This window comes from Lissotriton vulgaris, chromosome 2_1 (genome assembly GCF_964263255.1).
Source record: "Lissotriton vulgaris chromosome 2_1, aLisVul1.2, whole genome shotgun sequence".
In the NCBI taxonomy this organism is placed as follows: Eukaryota; Metazoa; Chordata; class Amphibia; order Caudata; family Salamandridae; genus Lissotriton; species Lissotriton vulgaris.
The window spans coordinates 646,554,867-646,574,142 of NC_141687.1; the positions used below are offsets into that span (position 1 = coordinate 646,554,867).

The window sequence follows — 19,276 nt, forward strand, 5'->3', positions numbered from 1 at the left end:
TATCCTAAAAATAGGACAGTTAGATGGGCAATTAGTGACTTTTTAAAGTTAAATTTGAACCCTTCAGATGCGAAGCCAAGTATTATGGTGTTCACTCTTTTCAAGTGTGTCTCCAGGTCATCGTCTGTAAGATAGATATCATCGACATAAGATAATGCCTCATCATCATATATCTGTAGTAACTCTGTTACCCTGGCTGAAAATAACCCTGGGCTGTTCATGAATCCCTGTGGGAGACGACAACATTGTTTTTGTGTCCCCCTGCTGCAGAAAGCAGTTAATTATCTGCTTTCAGGTGCTATATTTTGACAGAAGAAACCATTTGAAATATCTAATGTTGTTTTATATTTTTTGCGCACAATGTTATTCATTAGTGCTGCACTGTGTGAGTTTTGTACTGCAAACAATTTACAGCAGGAGTTTAGGTGTCTGTAGTCCAAAACTAGACGATATGAATCGTCTGGCTTGGAGACAGGAAACAAAGGATTGTTCATTTGTGAGGTGCATGTTTCAATCACCCCCTGATATTCAAGTTGGTCTAAAATTTCTCTGACTTGTTTTTTAGCTTCTTGCTTAACAGGATACTGCCTCTGTGCAGAAGGTTGATTTTTTAACTGGATTTTATGGTGAGGAGAATCCTCGTCCCATCCTACATGATTTTTATATAATGCAGGGGCTTGGGCCACTGCTAATTTTTTCGCAAATGTGTATTTTTTATGAATTGGAATGTGATTTGAGAAGGCAGGCATAATCATTTCTTCGCCATGTGGGTACTCCCTGACAAACTCTGGTGGCCAGTCTTTCTCTGCTGGAAGGATATCGTAGCCTTTAGATAGATTCTCCCAAAAGAGACCTTTTATTTTACTCGTTTTATCTCCCTCTATACGTAATGTTATTTCATATAGTTTATGAGGCACGCTAACTCGGGTGTCTGCAGTTTCCACTTAAATGTGTATATTCGTGTCCACTGTCTCCAGAAGATTCATCAGGATCTTGCGAGCTATGGTCACTTCTGCTGCGCTGTCTAGCATTGTCTGGGCCCACTCTCCGTTTTTCAGTTGTCTCCTCAGAATTCTCAGCATGTTTTATTTTAATACTGGCTACCTTCTTTCTCGGAAATTTTAATTTTTTTACTTTGATGAGCAGGTTCCATGTTTTTGGACTTGACGTGCTCTTCTTTATGTTCTGACCGTCCTCTTCTTTCCGATTTCTTTGAGGAAGTCTGAAAAGATCGAGACGGACGTGTATCAATATCTTGATATCTATCAGGTCTTCTCAAATTGTCCCTATTTCTAAGGTTGTATCTTTTTTCAGAGGGCTCCCATTGTGGAGACTTGCCCCCCCCCCTCCCTTCCGGAGATCTCTCTCTTCGTTGGGGAGACCTTCCTCTGGTCTAAAACTGTTTTTCTCTGGGAGAGGTTTGTTTGTTACCCTCCCACTTCTTCTTTTGAGTAATTAAATTATTTTAAATTAAAGTCTTTTCAGGATTTTCATTTATTTGGGGTTTTACTGGTTATCCACCCAAACTATCTCTAGCTAATTCTTCATAGGATTTTTCAATTATTCTGGCAAGTTCAAATAGTTGGTCTGCTATATCTGTTTCTTTCAATTTTTGGCGGATCGCCACAGATGCTGCTTCTCCATTTATGCTGGCTAGTAATATAGCCGAGACCTGCTTAAAGTCTTTCAGTAATTTCATAGCTAGAGTTAAAGCTGGTTCTGGACCGTATTCATTTTGAATCTGTCTTAGTACGTCTGGTATAACCGCCATAGACGGAACACCATGTGTTTTTGTGTAGATAGAAGCAAAGACTGTGTCCCAAGTGTCACAGTCCTCCACATGTGGTGCGATCCCCATTGGGAGACAGATAGTCAGAATTCTGTGTTTTTCGTGAGGGGTAGTATCAGGAAATACTGGCTCTATTTGAGTGATTTTTTGAGCTAACCAGAATGGAATTTGTTCCCGTTTTGCGGGTGTTTTACCTAGACATGATTGTATATTCTGTGGTGTAATTTTATTTGTGTTACCCTGTTGAGGGGTGTTTTGTGGAATTTTAATTGCAGGTTGGACTGTTGAAGTCCGCATGACATATTGGACCAATTGTCTATGTATTTTAATTAGTTGTTTTAACTGAACTAAAAGTTCTCGGTCTGACATTGCTCTTTCAATGTCGGGGTGTGGTGTGTAGCTGGCTAGAACCGGCCATGTGGCTCCTGGTCTTCCTAGTGGACCGAGCCTGGTAATGTGATTTTGATGTTTTAGGGTGCCATTAAACCAGAGCAGGTGCTCTTGGTATGTTGGTGGAATTTCAACGTCCTCGAAGGGGGCGTATTCCTCTGGAGATTCCTCTATTTTGTAGTAGTGGAACTCGCCTGTCACAGCATGTGCTGCTGGAAAATGTATCCAGGAATAGAATATCTCTGTCTGCCGATATTCATGGGCCTCTACCACAAATATGACTGTACCAACTCTTGATGATACTCCATTTTCTATAAGTTTCATAGTTATAGTTTTTCTTATATTGACCGGGATGATTATAGCATTCGGGTAGTCATTTTGGATAACTGTGTCATCCGCTAAGAGTTGAGCTGCCAAAGCATCTCTTTCTTTGTCACTGTCTGGCATTTTGCTGACAGAATGTTTGCAGAGTATGTTTTGAGGGAACAAAGATTAGGTGCACAATATTTTGGAACACTGTATCCTTCAACGTTGACTAAACCAAAAACTAATACATAGGAATCCCTTCCTACTAAGTTTTGGCGGATATTAACCTTTTACCCACTCCGGACGTCTAATGAAATTTTTACGGGAAAAAGGGTCTGTGTGAAAAGCACGACTGAGTTACTCTAGTTCTTGTGTTAGATAATCGCCTTACCAAACGTTTGGCGCCATGTAGTGTAGTTCCTATATTACCAATAGGCTCTGCCCTTTGGAATAACATAAACGGTAGTTTAGACGTAGGACTGAGGTCGACTGGGTCTCTACTGAATATGTTAGACTTAATTAGGTATGCCAGCTAGCTCAGAGGTCACTACAAACTTTCTCGAATGAACAGGAAGGAGTTAACTTTCCTGATTAGACAAGAAGGGATTAGTTTCTGACAACCGCATAAACATGACAACTTTGCTCCCCCCAGAATAAGGAGTATCTCCAGAGTTGTGTGAAAACAATAGATAGCTATTTCACTCAGTCGATCGTGCATGCTTAGTTTCACCAGAGTGCAGAGAAATAGAGAGACAAGCGTTTTCAATAAAAGTTGTTATTTATTGAGCAGTCTCCTTTCTCATGCAAGAGAAATGAATTGCCACAATTGCAATACTTATCATAAAGTAAAGTGCTTACAGTAAAAGGAGTATTATGAAATAATACTGTAAAAGAATTGATATGGTTTCTGAGCCATATGATACTTAAAATGGTTAAAATATATACAATTACATACAATGATAAAAGTGTACTAAACGTACTCAACTGGTGCTTCTAAGATACGCCTACCCCGGTGTACCTAACCTAAGCCTAGTACGTGGGAAGGAGTAAGTGAGCTGCAGTTTAAGTTAAGTTAGTTTTTGCCAAGAATCTTAATCAAGAATTCTCTAAGGATCTAATCAGCTCCGTACCTTGGTTTTAGAATGAAGGAGGTCTTGTATCTCGTTCTCAGGACTCGATCTGCCAGTAACCCGCGAGGGTGACTGGAAACACTGGAGCTGGATTTCTCGGCAGGAGAAAAGACAGAGTCTCTCTCTGTGCATCAATGGGAGGGTCGGCTTCCTTCGGCACTCGCATCAGCTGGGCTTTGGATAAGTAGATAGCCACTCTGCTCCAAACCACAGTGTTTGTTGCTTAAGGCAAATGCTGGTATATTTAAACCTGGAAGGTGCCGTGTTTGACGTAAGGTTGGACATAAGACGTCACTAGGAACTGTCACTAAGAACTGGCAATTCTTTCAGGACTCTCAGGAGTTCTAGGACAAATCAAAACAAAAGCAGGGGGAATTCCCGGGCTGCTGGAGGCTTGGTTTGTTTAAGAACGCGTTGTACTTTCTAGGAGTCCATGGGAGTAGCCTTGCCGTATTTGGACTGCATTGGCTATGACTAAATATGGATATGATTCTTATGCCTTTATAAGGATATGATTTGTTATAACCGCATAAGGGCATGAATCGGGAATATTTAATTAGGGTCCTAGATACATTCACAACAGGTTGTGCGGTCTTCCGTGGAGTTCAGCCTTTTATAGTCTAACTTAAGCTCCCTGCAGTGTCCCCAACTTAAAACTTGATAACCCCTGTAACTCCCCCTCCCCAACACAAGTGAGAAACTCTCCCCCATTCAAACTTTGGGCATGTGTGCAACAACTAACAGAGGTTAAGACCCAGGGGGGGGGGGGGGGGGGTCAGTCCAGGCGCTCAGACCGGAGAGGAGCAGTGCCCTCTCACCCCTTCGGACTACCCTGCAGTCCAGTGTTCTCATAGTACAAGGTGCTAGCCCGGGTCCCGAGCCTAAACATTCCCGATGTATCAATGTCCTTCTGATGTACTCCCCCCCCATACTTATCACTTCCCTGCTATATGTGCATGGCCACCAGCATTCATATGATGTCATCTGCCAATCTGGGAGTTACCGTCGGGAGTTCTTGGCTGGCTCTCCCCACTGTGCTGGGGCTTTGGTCCGAGTCTCTTGAGTCCTCCCCAGACATTGAGGCAGTTTCTCGCCTCCCAGGGGTGGTGAGAGATGCCATTGCCGCCACCACTCTGTCTCTTTCTCGTTGCATCTCCGCTTCAGATGGGGCACCCGCAGCTTTTCCTCCTCTCTCTCTCTTTGGCTGTCCAGCCCCCTTTCTCCCTTGTCCTGTCTGGAGATGCCCTGCTCCTGTGGTGCCTGTTGATCAATCCAGTCCCATTCCTCCTGTGGTGTATTAAAGAATTGTGTCCCCTCAGTTGTGGCCACTCTCAGTTTAGTTGGGAACATTATTGAGTATTGTATGCCTATCTGGTGCAGTTTCTTTTTGGCAGCCACGTAGGATGCCCTCTGTTTCTGGACCGCTCAAGAGAAATCCGGGAAGATTCGAACTGTGCTATTGTCCACTGCCAGTTAGCCCTTCAGTCGGGCTTGGCCTAGCACGTGTTCTCTGTCTTCGTAAAATAGTAGGCATGCCACCACTGGTCTTGGGGGTCCCCCATGCAGGGGGGCCTTAGCTGGTACTCTATGTGCTCGCTCTTGGGCAATGTAAGAAGAGAGTTCTTCTTTTGCCACCTGGGTGTGGATGCAGTATTCTAGGTATGCAACCATGTTAGCCCCCTCGATTTTTCCTGGATGCCAACAATTTGCAGGTTATTGCACCTTGCCCTGTTTTCGGAGTCTTCCGCTCTGAGCCCTAGAGTGTGTAACCGCTTGTCCATGTTCTAGATCTTTTCTCCTGGACACCTTCCCCATGGTGGCTCCTCTTTATCTGTGCAGGTTTCTCCTATTGAGTCTCCTGACTCTTCTCATTGCGCTCTCTCGGCTCGCAGCCCGGGCCAGTTTGGGGTCTAGGTTCAACGTGGTGCTATGACTGCGATGTCCGTCGCCGCTTCGGGGGTCTCGCTAATAATGTGGAGAGCCCGAGAGGGCTCCTGTATATCCAGTGAGGGCAGGAGTGCATTGGCTCCTCTCTTCTTTCCTGTTGATGTAGTGTTCCTCAGGTCTTGTTGAGTCCTAGCTCCTGAGAGTCTCAGCAATGGAGGTCTGGGCCTTAATTATTTAACTCTCCCGCTCCTCCTCTCGTTTCTCCTATGTGCACCCCCCTCTCTTGCGGGGCTTCGGTTAACTTTCTGGGCCGTGCCTGGTTCCGCCATGTGTGCGCCACTACTCTGCTGTACCGTACTCACTGGCGGGGGTGGGGGAGTCACTTCCGTTCAACACCATTCTGCACTGCCCGGCACTTGCCTTCTTCCTCTGTCCTGTTATGCGGTTAGTTATCATCCATCCTCATGGTGTGGAATTTGCCACCCCAAGTAAGGCTGCCATCAACGCTTGTTCTTCTCCTTCCCCAATCTCACACCCCCCGTATCTGGATTCTCCTTGCGGGGTGTCGCGCCTGTCTATTTTTAGTCCTCGGGCCCAAGTAGGAGTCTCCTGCATCTCTGAGTGGCACAGCTGGGTGCTCGCAGCTCAAGACCAGGCCTAAGGCTTTCCGGTCGTGCATCCTCCTGTATCCCCAGGAGCTTGCCTACATAGCAAGGCTCACCTTCTGTACGGTGTTTCCGAGGCCAAACCGCTCGTCGGCCCCTTTCATATCCCAAGGCCCCAGCAGCAGACTCTTTCTGAGCAATGAGGCGCAGTCAGGTGTCGCCTCCCTTGCGGCTGAGTTTCAGGCCTCGGCCTCCGGTGTCTAGGGGCCCCCTCCGCTTCTAAGGGAGATGTCCAGACGTCAAGGCTCAGCCCTCTGCTCTACCTTCTGGGGGGTCCAAAGCACCCATCAGTCTCTCACAGGTCCGCCAGCATCAGTCCCCTCCCTCTCTATGTGCCTCAGCCATTCGGTCTGAGGCTGCCAGTTTCAGTCAGCAGACTTATTCCGGTGGGGGAGAAGCCGGACCACAAAGCCAGCACCCCCGCTCAGTCCTCCGGGGGCTCAGGGTCACCCATTGCCCCTCTCCGTCAATTCCTAATCAGGGGTCCTCGGTGTCCCGGGGTCACTTAGATCGCGTTAGTCAACCATCGCAAGCGCCATCCTGTCTCTCTATGCGGCTCTGCTTTTCGGTCCGGAGGAGCGGTTCTCTTCACTCCTACAGCCCGCCGCTACCAGTGTATAAATGTCCGCACACTAGTGGGGGTCTGGTCCCTCTTTTTGCTTGCCTCAGGACCCCTCAATTGTGTCAGTAAAGCACTGGATGGGGATCGTCGACTGGAGCATGGGCTAAAGCTCCTTACTCCATCAGCGTCAGGCCAGGCCAGGCACCCCAAGGTTCAGTCATACTTAAAGTACCAAATGACTATTACATCTCTTGTGGGAAATGGAAATCTCATGTTAACAATCTATATTCAAAAGACAGTACATCAAATAAAAATGTATCACACTTTAATACATCATTATGTTTTACTCATGAAGAAATTGCTTCGAACGGCTTACCCATCGACTTTTAGAAATATGATCCGGGAGTGAGCCCTCATGACTTCTGAGGGCTGCTTTTTCAAGAACATGTAGCAGATATTTATGCAGAACACAATACATCAATTGATGATCCTCTTCTCCACTGTCTTGCCCGTCTTTGCTCTGGTGAGTCCAATGAAAAGCTGATCATCCAGTCGGTGTTCCTTTGTACGATCAGAATAATAACTAAGAGCTCTCTTTGGATGCAAACAATACAGCTTCTCTTCCTCCTCCTTAGATGTTTGAGGGGGAGCAAAGAATATCAGAAGTAAGATTGACCAACACAAAAGGGAGTCACCACCTTAGGAAGCACATGTTCGAAGAAACAGTTTGCCCTGGTAGAAAATAGTATATGGTGGGTGAACCGAGAAGGCCTGAAGCTTGCACACCCTCTGAGCCATTTTAATGGACACCAAGAAGACCACCTTAACAACAAGAAGCCTGAGAAGACCGGTATGCATGGTTTCAAAGGGAGAATACATCAGATAGGTTAAAACCAAATTCAAGTTCCACTGAGGCATTATGAAAGAGAAGGTGGAAACGTGCTACAAACCTTTGAAGAAACAAATCATAACGGATGACTTAAAAAGGGAAGGCTGATGCTGCAACTGCAGAAATAGCCAACAAATACCTCTTAACAATGCTCAGCACAAGACATTGCCAGGCCAATGAATACACAAACAGTAACACCTCAGACAGTTTTGCATGAAGTGGCTCAAAATGCTTGTCTGAACACCAAGCCCCAAACTTGTCCCAATGGCAGGCATACATCAAGGGATGCCTGGTTACAGAATAACATCAACAACTTTGGAAGGAAAATTGAAAACACTCAGCTGTCGCTGCTCAATCTCCAAGCATTAAGATACAGCGTGCACAGTTTCGGAGTAGGATACTGCCCTGCTTCTGTGACGGGAGTTCCTCCCAAAGAGGCAATCTGGCGGGCAAACAGTTGTGCATGTCCAGGAGTTCGGGACTCTCTCTGTGCCCAATCTGGAGCAACTAGAATGACTTGGGCCCGGTGAGTCCTGATCTTTTTGAGAACTTGGGGAAGAAAGCGTACAGGAATCCTGAGTCCCACTCCAAGTAGAACAAGTTTCTGAACAACAGCGGCTTTGGAAACTCCAATGTGCAGAACAACTGACAATTCATGATCTCGGCAGTGGCGAATAGACTGAGACAAGGATCTCTCTATTCATGTAAAACACCTTGCACCACCTACCCCATTCATGGTCCACAAGGCATCAACGGCTGAGTTTGTCTGCCCTGGCATTCTGAGATCCTGCCATGTGTTACATGACCAAGAAGATATCCTGCATTCCAGCCTCGTACAAAGGCACAGGGCCTCTTGACACTGGGTCCACGACCCACCCAGCCCTGCTTATTGCAGTACCACATGACTGTGGTGTTGTACGTGAACACTTTTACCAGCCTCCCTTTGATGGATGGCAGAAGGCTTTCAACATCAAACGGTTAGCCTGCAACTCCATCAGGTTGAAGTTGAGCCGGGCCTCCATCAGAGGCCAGAACTCTCTGATCTCCCCTTCTCACTGGTGGCCCCTCCATCTCAGAAGTGATGCATCAGTCACCACAGACATCTCTGAAAGGGGAAGGGCGATGGATCTGCCGCTGACCAGGTAATGATTCAGTACCACCACTATAAATCACTTGCAGTCTCCTCCGAAATTGGAGAGATTCCACATATGCTGTATCCACTGGGACTTCATATCCCACTGCAGAGCCAGCATATGCCGCATAGTGTGCTTCACCAGCAGGATGCAGGAGGCAATCAGTCCCTACTGCCACAGAGTCAGTTTCTCAGGGATCCAGGACCAAGGCTGAAACATTGGGATCATAGCCCGAATGTCCTGGACTGAAACCTGAAAGTGCCCAGAATGGCTCAATAAAAGAAGGCATTTGAGAAGGCGTCAAGTGTGAGTTTAACATGTTGATAGTGAACCTAAATGAATGAAGATGGCTTGCTGTAGTGTGGAAGTGGGTAAGAATGCCTGGGGTGAGCCTGTCTTCAGCATACAGTCGTTGAGGTATTGGAAAACTGGCACCCCAACCTCCGAGGAGGATCAGCAACACCAATACCAACACCCTAGCCACAATGGTGAGGCCAAAGGGGAGCACAGCAAACTGGAAATGCTCCAAGACCATAGTGAACTGCAAGGTGTGTGAGCCTGCAAGACAGGGACAAGAAAATAAGCATCCTGCAGGTCCTACGCTACCATACAGTCTCCTGGGCAGACAGGACTTTGGCAAGGGGGAGCATCTTGAACTTATCTTTTCTCACAAAGACTTTGAGAGGGCATAGATCTAGACTAAGACAGAGGCCTTTGTCCTTTTTTACAACCAGAAAATAGGAGAAGTAGCAACCACTATCTACTTCTGGTGTTGGAACCCTCTCAATAACTCGTTTGGCCAACAAAGCCTGAACCTCCTGGCGTAAGAAGAACAGCTGGTCCTCCGACAGCCATTGTAAGGGAGGTGGCGGGTTTCGAGGAATGGAAAGGTGTAACTCTGCCAATAATCTGCAACAACCACTTGTCTGGTAGTATGTCACTTCAGTGAAAAGTGCCAGATTCAGCATTCTACTAGATGGTGGTGCGTTGAGGAGGGTGCACTATAGAGGTCTGGGTGGGTGGCTACGGGAGTGGTGGAGGACTGGGAAGCATGGTGTCCCTGGTGTCTCCGAGGTCTACGGGAGCCTCTGCTACGGACACGAAAAGGCTGGGAGCCTTCTGGCATTGTGGGTACAATTTGTATTGATGAGACTGAAGTCCCCTACTGTACCCACGGGAGGTACAAAAGGAGAAATTTGGTTGGTGAGGGGCAGCCGTCAATCCCAATGAGTATACCATGACACAGCTAGCCTTAAAGCGCTCCAGCACTGCATCTGCCTTGTCGCAAAATAAGTGAGGGCTATTGAAGGACATGTCCATAAGGCTTGCATGGACAGCCACCAAAAAGCCTGTTGACAGCAACCAAGGTGGCACTTAAAAACCACTGTAGAGCCCAATGCTCTGTCAATTGAGTCAGTGGCGTCCAATCCAGAATTAATGGCAAATTTCAATGCATTTCGGCCGTCAAACATAGCTTTTGTGAGAAAATTCCCCGAGCTTCCCCTTGGACTATTGGCAGCACACGGGCCACCGAGTCCAACATAGCGTGGGTGTAGCGGCCCAGACGATAAGCAGTAACCAACTGTAATGGCAGGTTGGTGGGGAGTTAAGTTATTTTGGACTTCCTATCTAGGAGCGAAGTTGGAAAAGCCCTTGGGTTGACCCTGGCTGTTGAAGCCTGTACCACCAAATTCTCAGGGGTGGGGTGCTGGTTGAGGAATGTTGGTTCCCCAGGCACAGGGTCAAACTGACAGTTGACTGGGACACCTTAGCTGGGTTTGGACCTGGCCATCAGGAGGACATCCGATGGCTTTGTTAAATGGGAATGGGGGCTGCACAGTGGTTTGCCCCGACTGAAGCACCTCAGTTAAAACATCAATTTTACCTGCCACTGATTGGATCTTCGGATCGATGGCCTCAGATGCCCTCCGAATGACACACTCTTATAAGTGCCCGGACCAGGTGGAGAGGTGTCAAGCCAGCTGGCATCACCCAACCCCTCATACCAGTTATTCTCAGGGAAAAAATGAGTGATATCAGTGGGGTGAAAGGTCACGTACTTTGCTTTGCCCTCAAACTCAGGCCTCCGAAAGGATAGGGCAACGTATCTGAGCCTAAAGGCTGCTGTGGTACAGGCTGCACCAGTCTCAAATACGGATGGGGTTGTCGTCTTGGAGTCAACAGAACAATAGGGTCATCATTGTTGTGCGGTGTTAGTGATGCTAATAACAGCATCAAGGGACCAATCTCCGACTAGAGTCCTGGAGCTGGCATGGAGCTAGAGACCAGAGTCGGTCTGGATCCGGGAACGGATCCAAAGGGTCCAAATGGCATTATGACCTAATTCCCGTAATCTGGGTGGAATGTCGCTCAGGTCCTTGGAGAAGAAGGCATGCCAGAGGAAGTCAGTTGCCCAAAGATGCTGGCCAAGGCCGCATTATACTCCTGAAGTTGGGCAGGAGTAGTTCCGGCACCAGGAAACTCTGGTGGGTACAGAGAAGGGGTCAGAACTGGATTCACTGTTGGCATGTGGGAGTTGGCCCCAGAGTCACGAGGACCCCCGCTTCTTCCAAGGACTTGGAAGGGCATGGCGAAGTTGATCGACGCTTCAACGACTTCTTCTTGGACTTTGAGAACAACAACTTGGATTAAAAAGATGACCAGTCATTGAACAGCTCCACGAGTGGGCTTGAGATCCTCAGTGGGACCGAATCCATCAGTCTTTCGCTGCTGTGAGGAGCTTTATCGCCCTCTTCCAAATCGCTTTCCAGAGACAGTTGGAGCAAGACTTGGAGATCTGGCTGGACTCCAAGCCCCACAGACCAGATCAAGTGGGTCATAAGTCAGAGACATATGTCTGTGACAGTCCCCACAAGGCTTAAAGCCTGTAGGCTTTGGAGGGGACATGCCCTAGCACACTGGAAACAATTAGAGAAAGATGGCTCAGCAAAAGTGAAGAAAAAGTTGGTCAAAAAGTGACTGACGAAGCTCTCCTGATCCGCGACTGTTAGCAGGGAAACAAAGGAACTGATATTGGCGCACTAGGGTGGTGCTTATATAGGCACCACACATGTCACATCTGGTGCAGAAGAGGTCAACACGGAGCAGTCAGTGCTACCTACTGGGGCGCCGAGGTACTGTTCAAGATTTTCCATATCCAGTCGGACACCTGGGGAAAAATCTAAGTTAAGAAATCTGAGGTTAGTAGTCTCTTCCGGAAAGCACAATGATGGGAGTCACACTGGAACAAGACTTATCCATATATTGGCAGAATTCAATCACACACAAACTATACATGATCAAATAAATACATTGCACTATGTTAGGCATTTTTCAAAAGCTACATTCCTTATGTTTATGGACAGGCAGACTATTTGGTGTGACAATATGGGAGGTTTGGTGAGTGAGGGAGAGATTGTAAAGTATTAAATTAGTATTTTGATACACCACTATTTCCATTTCTAATGAAACGTTAGCATTTTTATAACTAAACCAATGATGTTATGAGGGGGGCGATCCAGAATTTGTCATTATAATGTGTTGAAAGCAACAGTTCTATTCTGCAGTAAGACTTTAAAAAACTGTTTTACTCTAGATAGCCAGGACATGCATAAGATTTCTAACATATTCTTAAAAAATCTTCTAAGGAAAAAAAAAGAGAAGGAAGCGTCTATTGTTCCTGTTAGGTTGGACTATGATGCAAAGGGATGTATGCCATCAAAGAGAGGTGTGCATTTAACTTGGGACATCATCAAATAAGAACTAGATTCTCAGCTGATGATCTTTCTGCTTAGCGATAAGACTTAGGCAGAAAGAGTTAAAAAAAACCTGCATCACTATTAATGCCCAGGCAACGAAGGGTGATAAAAATGCCTGGTAAAATATTGACTGGCAAACTATCACATGGATTTTTGCATTCAGTTACAAATTCAACTTGGCTGAACAAACAGCCTCCATGTATAAAATGTCCAGTGAAGCAGAAACCTATTCAATATACAATGCTCGGTTCTTGGGTTTGTGACTTCCTGTTACACAATGCCACAGTGGTGAGAATTAGATATGGCCCTGGGGGAGAGAAAACTAGACCTATATTATCTACCGAAGGTGTCCGCCAGGGATGTATTTTAGCCCCCTTTTTATTTCTGATTTATACGAACGGACTAGAGAGTTTTTTGTTAGAAACCGGTGCTGATTTTCCTCAGATTAATGGCAAAAGAATTCCAATGTTGTCATATACAGATGACACTGTCCTAATGACCCTTACTCCCAATAGCATGCAGATTTGTCTGAATGCCTTTGATATGTTTATGGGAAATTTAGATCTTGGGGTCAATTTTACTAAATCTTTTGCCATGACTTGCGGTCCGAAAAGTGTTAAAATCTGCAAATACAGGGTGATGGATTCAAATATAGAGAAAGTTGATAACTTCAATTATTTGGGAAACCTTTTTAATAAAAAACTGAACTGGGAACCTTTGATATTAGCCCGGGCTCAAAAGGTTACACAGTCAATTGAAGCTCTTTTTCGCTTTGCCAGTAAATTAGGACAACGACGTATAGCAGAAATAATATCTTTGTATAAAGCTAAATGTGTTTCTGCTATGACCTTGGGCGCTGGTGTCTGGGGGTCACAAAACTGTGAAAAGCTACAGATTATGGAGAATAAATTTATTAAACGTCTCCTATCTGTCCCATCGGGCACATCAAACATTTTTTGCCACGGGGAGGTTGGTATTGAGTTTGCAAGTGACATTATACACGTAGCACCATTAGTATTATGGTCTAAAGTTTGGCAATCTGAGGAATTGAAACTGACAAAAGATATCCTACAAGATTGCTTTAAACTTGAGTACTATAGGGAAATCCCATGGCTTCGATATGTCAGAGATACCCTTTATAAGATTGGGTTAGGCAACATGTTTACAAACCCTGGCATGATCAATAAGGATACTAAGTTAACTATCAAGAATGCCTATAGTTCTAAATTGGGTTCCTTAAAGAATAGTGATTATGTATTACGTGTCCGGGGCAAACTAGTGCGACCCTTTTATTTATCATATATTATGAATACGCAATGGCGTTTCTATCTGACAAGGTTTCGCCTTGGTACTCTACACTTCCTCTTTGCATTTCCATAGCAGGGGGGATGGAGTGATAAGTTACATTGTTGCCCCTGTAATAATAAGGTGTCGCAAAACACTCTGCAACTTATTCTTTTTTGCACTTTATATAAGGTCCCAAGAAATATTTTTATTAGACCATTACTATTATCCCTTGGGTCGTGCTATTATAAAGAAGGATATGAATACCTGTTATCTTTGTCAACTGCAAACATCTGTAATGCTGTACTGAGCTTTATTAGATCAGCTCTTGTGATTAGAAACCGATATTGAATGTTTATGAAAATCAGATTCATGTAAATATGTACCGTGGTTTTATTGTAGAATCATGTAAATATGTACCGTGATTTTATTGTAGCTGGTGTTTTTTTATATATTGATGTATACTTTTATGATTTCTCTGTGGAATCGAAATAAAGTTATTTGAACTGAACTGAACTGACTTCCTGTTATAAGTTGGTCTTTGGGTGCTCATGGTTAAGTTCAAATCTGGAAACAAAACATCAGAAGACGGTATTTAAGAAACAATAAATGCTTAAAAGTAACTCACTTGAAGATCAGATCATCAACGTCAGTTAAGGTGGCACCAATACTTTTCAGCAGAAGATTGACAGAAGTGATTGCGAACAGTTCTTGTTCTTTACTTGATTCTTCTCCACCAGTGCCCAAAGAAAGGCTTAGGTGCAGCTAAGAAAAGAAAATATATATAATGTAGACAGTAAAATGATGTACTATATTAAAGATTAGCTGAGGGAGGTTCATATTGTAACTGCATGATAGAGTTCTTACTGTACAGTTTGTAGTGTCCTTGAATTTTCAAACAAATAATTTTGCTACTGTTAACTCAAAGTCTACTTACTCCTTTTTGCAAAACTGTAAAATTCTTCTTTCACAGGTAACTTTCTTATATTTAACACACTAAAGGTGATAGGTGGAATGCTTGCAATAAGTCTCACCATTGCCCATCATTGGGGTAGCATTCTAACCCATCGTTCTCTTGCCCACCATACCACTTCCATCAGCTATATGCAAATCAGTATTGACCCTGCTCCAACAAGAGCAGTCCAGCCTGACCTGCCAGGCCAGGTCTTCCTTGAACCAAAAAACAAGCAACCCATGACAAACTTCATCCTAGTTGGGGTTGTTCAATCAGGTGTAGTTGATATTGTGCCCTAAGCCACATCTTCCGACAACTAACTGTACCAAAGGTATGGTATGTCAATTAGTTTCCTACTGAATACTCTACTCTCTATTGAGCCTTTATCTTCAAAAGATTATTAACTAATAAAAGCAACATAAACAAATTTGGACGGTAGTATGACAGTTATTTAAAACCATATGCTTTGGCTGTGGTATCTGAGAGAAGGCAACAATGTTTTATCAAGGTTTAGAGAGAAGATCAAGTGGCCTCTTGTCTGATTTCACAGGAAATTAGCAGTAGCTACTCTACCCCTGGAAGAGAGCAATCATTATTTCACAAAGAGTCCTGTTAGCTATCATGGCACTCCCTGATCAACTGTTAATTGAGAAACTGTATGTTACATTTTAATCACACCTTGGTAATACTTTCACATTCAACAAAAGTTACATACCTTCGGAGCGAAGTCAGGATATCCCCCAAAAAGCCATTGGTTCCCAACCAGGCATGGTGCTTAAGGGACACCAATGATGAAACTGCTCTGCCAGGTGAGTCGGGCATGTCCAGCCTACTGTGTATGGTGAACTTAGCTGCGCCTCTCCCATCAGCAGCTTGAGAAAGTATGGTTTGGGTCTCCTAAGAGACCGTAGGCAGCACCTGTGCAACAAAATCTTAGAGCAAAAGGGAGAAACGGTCCAAAAGGCGCATGGTGTTCACCAGCAGCAGTGCCAGGCTCGCAGAAGTAAACATCTTATTTGCCAAGGTATCCAGGCACTTGGATTCCCAATCCACTGGAGTGGAAAGAAATGCACCAGGATTTACTCTGGAAGTGGAGGTTTGGATCACCAAGTTCTCTGGGCGGGGGTGCTGGGTGAGGAAATTGGGGTCCCTTGAAGTAGGGCAATGGTGAAGGGAAATTGTCCTATTCACAGGAGCCCTGAGCAGGGCTTGGAGCAGGCCCTGGGCAGGACGCCGATGAAGGATCGTTAAACAGGAGAAGTGGGTTGGATGGGGTCTCTCTTGGCTGAAGCACCTGCATTGAGACTTTTGTCTTGACAGCCACTGACGGCAGCTGAAGGTCCGGGACCTCGACTACCCTCCTCACCACCATAGCAAATGAAGCTGCCGCCTCCATAGACACGATAAGAGGAGAGACCAAGCCAGTATGTGGGGAGGTGTCCAGTCCACTTACATCCACCAAATCCTCACACCAGTTCTCAGTGGCATCTAGGGGCAGGTATTCATCAGGATCTAGTGACCCCTCCCATTTCCTACCCCAAAGGAATAGGGCAAAGGGCCAATCTGGGTGGAATGCATCCAGTCGGCATAGGACTACACCCATCCAGCTCAACGTCGGAGTTGGGGATGAATTTGTGGAGTGCACCGTTGGTGGGCGCTGGTAGCACTAGGGACGTCTGTAGTGGAGCTGACACTAGGGAAGGATTTAATGGCTTGACTGGTGCCGGGGGCAAACCTGCCGGCGGAAGAACAGTAGTGGCACCCCCTGAAGCCACGGGCATGAAGGCACTCCAGCAGGAAAGGGCCGCCAAAAGATGAGGTGCATAGCCTAATAAAATTCACAGAGTTGAGCGGGAGTTGCTCCGGGTCCTGAAACTCCGGAGGTGTGGAGATGGCCTAGGCGTACTTTCAACAGTGGAGAAAGGCATTGAATGCAGGCGCTCAATCATCTATTCAGATGACTGATGGATGAGGTGAAGTAGAAGACTCTTCAACATCATGCTCTTCTTCCATTTGTGGGGCTCACCATAATACCTGGACGACTTCGACTGTGAGAATGAGTGCCTGGAGTGGTTCGGCGACCTATCCTGAGACCTTCATCGCAACCGGTAAAGAGACTGTTGCCGCGTCACATATCGGTCAGCAAGAAGTTTGAAGGACTTCTCTCTTATGGCCTTGGGGAACATGGCGTGACAATCAATGCAGGTCTAGGATTTGTGGTTGCACTCGAGGCACCAAAGGCAAATGCCGGTGAAAGGCATCACAGAGTTTGAAACAAGCTGTGTCAAATAGGTTTCCTCATGTAAATTGAATTTATGATTTTGTCATATTTTTATTTTATTATTTATGTATTTTTGTATTGAATGTTTCTGCTTGGTTTTTAGACAATGCATGATAAGGAACTGAACTGACTTTGAATCTATGAGTTGCAGGAGTGTTCCTCTTGTTTATAATATTGATTCTTGTCTTTTTAATAAAACTATAGTTTTGTATGCGCTATATTTGATTCCAAGGGGTTTTTTCTTTACTTGTCTACTTTGAAAGTTCTAAGAGGGTTGTCTTCCAGGGATATTAATATTCCCATGGTATGATGTGGGAATGGATGTGAGGTGTTTATCTGACGGATGCAAGGGCAGTAGGACTTGTGTATAAAGCTCTAGGGGAGTGTTTTTCGTTGCTCTCGAGGCACCAAAGGCAGATGAGGTATGGATTTGTCACCAGCATTTGTCGGTGACAGGCATCAAAGCCTTCCTCATGGACATCCCTGCCACACCAGGAGACAATATGTAGTAAAGTGCCTCTTTCGGACATGTTTAGTCCCCATTTTGTGCCTGGAAAATTATGTAATTTCAACTGGAAGTGCACAGGGTCTCTGCCAACCAGGTCCCCTCTGCCATATCTCCTTCCCTAACCCGTACCTATTGTTTCCACAATTGGTAGCCCTTTAGTTCACATATAAGCCCCTAGTAAAAGGTATCACTGGTATCAAGGGCCTTGTGGTTAGAGGGGTCCATAAGGTTTGCAGCATGAATTGTGCCAGCCTAAGAGACCCCTCACCAAGCACTTGCACACTGCCAAAGCAGTGTTGGTGTCTTAGTGCAGATAAAACTGAGGAATCGACATCCAACACATCCTTCTGTGTCATGCCTACAGACACTGCTATAGGTAAGACACCCATCTAGCAGGCCTTAGTCCTAAGACAGGGTGCACTGTATCTCCTGTGAGGGCATATCTGCATGAGCAGATATGTCCCTTCAATATCCTTATCACTTCCTGGGTATTGCAAGTGATCAGAGAAGCCATAGTAAGTACCTGGGCTGAAAACTTGTCATAACTTGTCATTCACTTAAATATGGGATGTTTGGCATCAAACATCTCGTCATAATAAACCTGCACTGATTACTGTATCAGATGTATTTAATATTGCACACAGCTGACCCGATAGAGGAGTCCAGTGAAACATACCAACCCTTAGTCTGGTCAATGACAGGCCTAAGCCAGTCTGCTACCACCAGACAGTGTTTTGACCTCATGGGGTGAGTGCCTGCGCGCTCAGAGGTCGAGAACAATGTTTTTTTCTGGGTGGAGATGTTCACACCTCCCCACTGGTCTGGAAGAGCCATCTGTGATGGGGAGCTTCAAAGGCCTTGCCGCCTTTGTAACGGGACCCCAGCCTTTCCTGTTAGAAGGAGCAGACCCCCCTCCTGTCCCCACCCCCTTCTGGCAGAAAGACAGGTGGGAAAACTTAGCAAGAATAGAAGGGTGCCCCATCACCCTCCGTCAACTCCACCTCTCAGGTGATGGAGGCGAGGTGAGATACACTTTTCAGTGCCCACCATATTGAAGATGGTGGGACTTATCCAATCAGGGCTAGGTCTATGTCTCCCTCCCACAGGAGGTATGCATAATACAGGGTGTAGATACCCCATGAAAGGGACCCATTGACCACTACCTGTCATTTGATTGCAATACCATTAAATCTAGTGTTTAGGTGGCATCCCCAAGAGCCTGAACTTCAGCTCCTGACAACCTAAAAAGAGCCGCACACCATAGAGTCGCACCAGCAGAGAAGACTGCAGAGAACTACTGACTCAGCCCCAGCCCTACCAGCCTGTCTGCAGGTCTAGATGATCCTGCAACAGAAGACGACTCGTCCTGCAACCCAGCAACCTCCAAAACCTTGGGAGCACTGCCTGTCTTCGACAAAGATCAAGATCTGCAAATGACAGCGGACCTGTTCACAAGAAACAAACTTGAAGGAAAGGTCTCTTGATCTGAAGAAACGCGAAATCCTGTTTCCGGTTCCCACTCGACACCTGATGCCTCCGACCTGAGTCCTAGTGCCCCACCAGTCCCAGAGAGGTTTCCCAGCACTCCAGAGATCGAGTCCATCATGGGTTGAACCCTTCAGGACTCATCAACGTCTGCACGGTAAACCCCTCAACCACGACCTGCTCCAGTATGCCCTGCACTGGTCTTCCATGGGCCTTGGTGAAGATGACCAAAGGTGTCTCTACGTCCCAGAGCA

General features: G+C 45.8%; 1 protein-coding gene across 1 annotated transcript in view; it reads right to left on the bottom strand.

Annotated features, from left to right (window-relative positions):
• Nucleotides 1–19,276, bottom strand: part of VPS13C (vacuolar protein sorting 13 homolog C) — a 2,437,235-nt gene that overhangs the window by 466,541 nt on the left and 1,951,418 nt on the right. Inside the window, exon 74 of the mRNA XM_086955811.1 lies at nucleotides 14,422–14,558. Coding sequence (XP_086811937.1) covers nucleotides 14,422–14,558 — 137 coding nt within the window. The remainder of the gene's footprint in view (nucleotides 1–14,421; nucleotides 14,559–19,276) is intronic.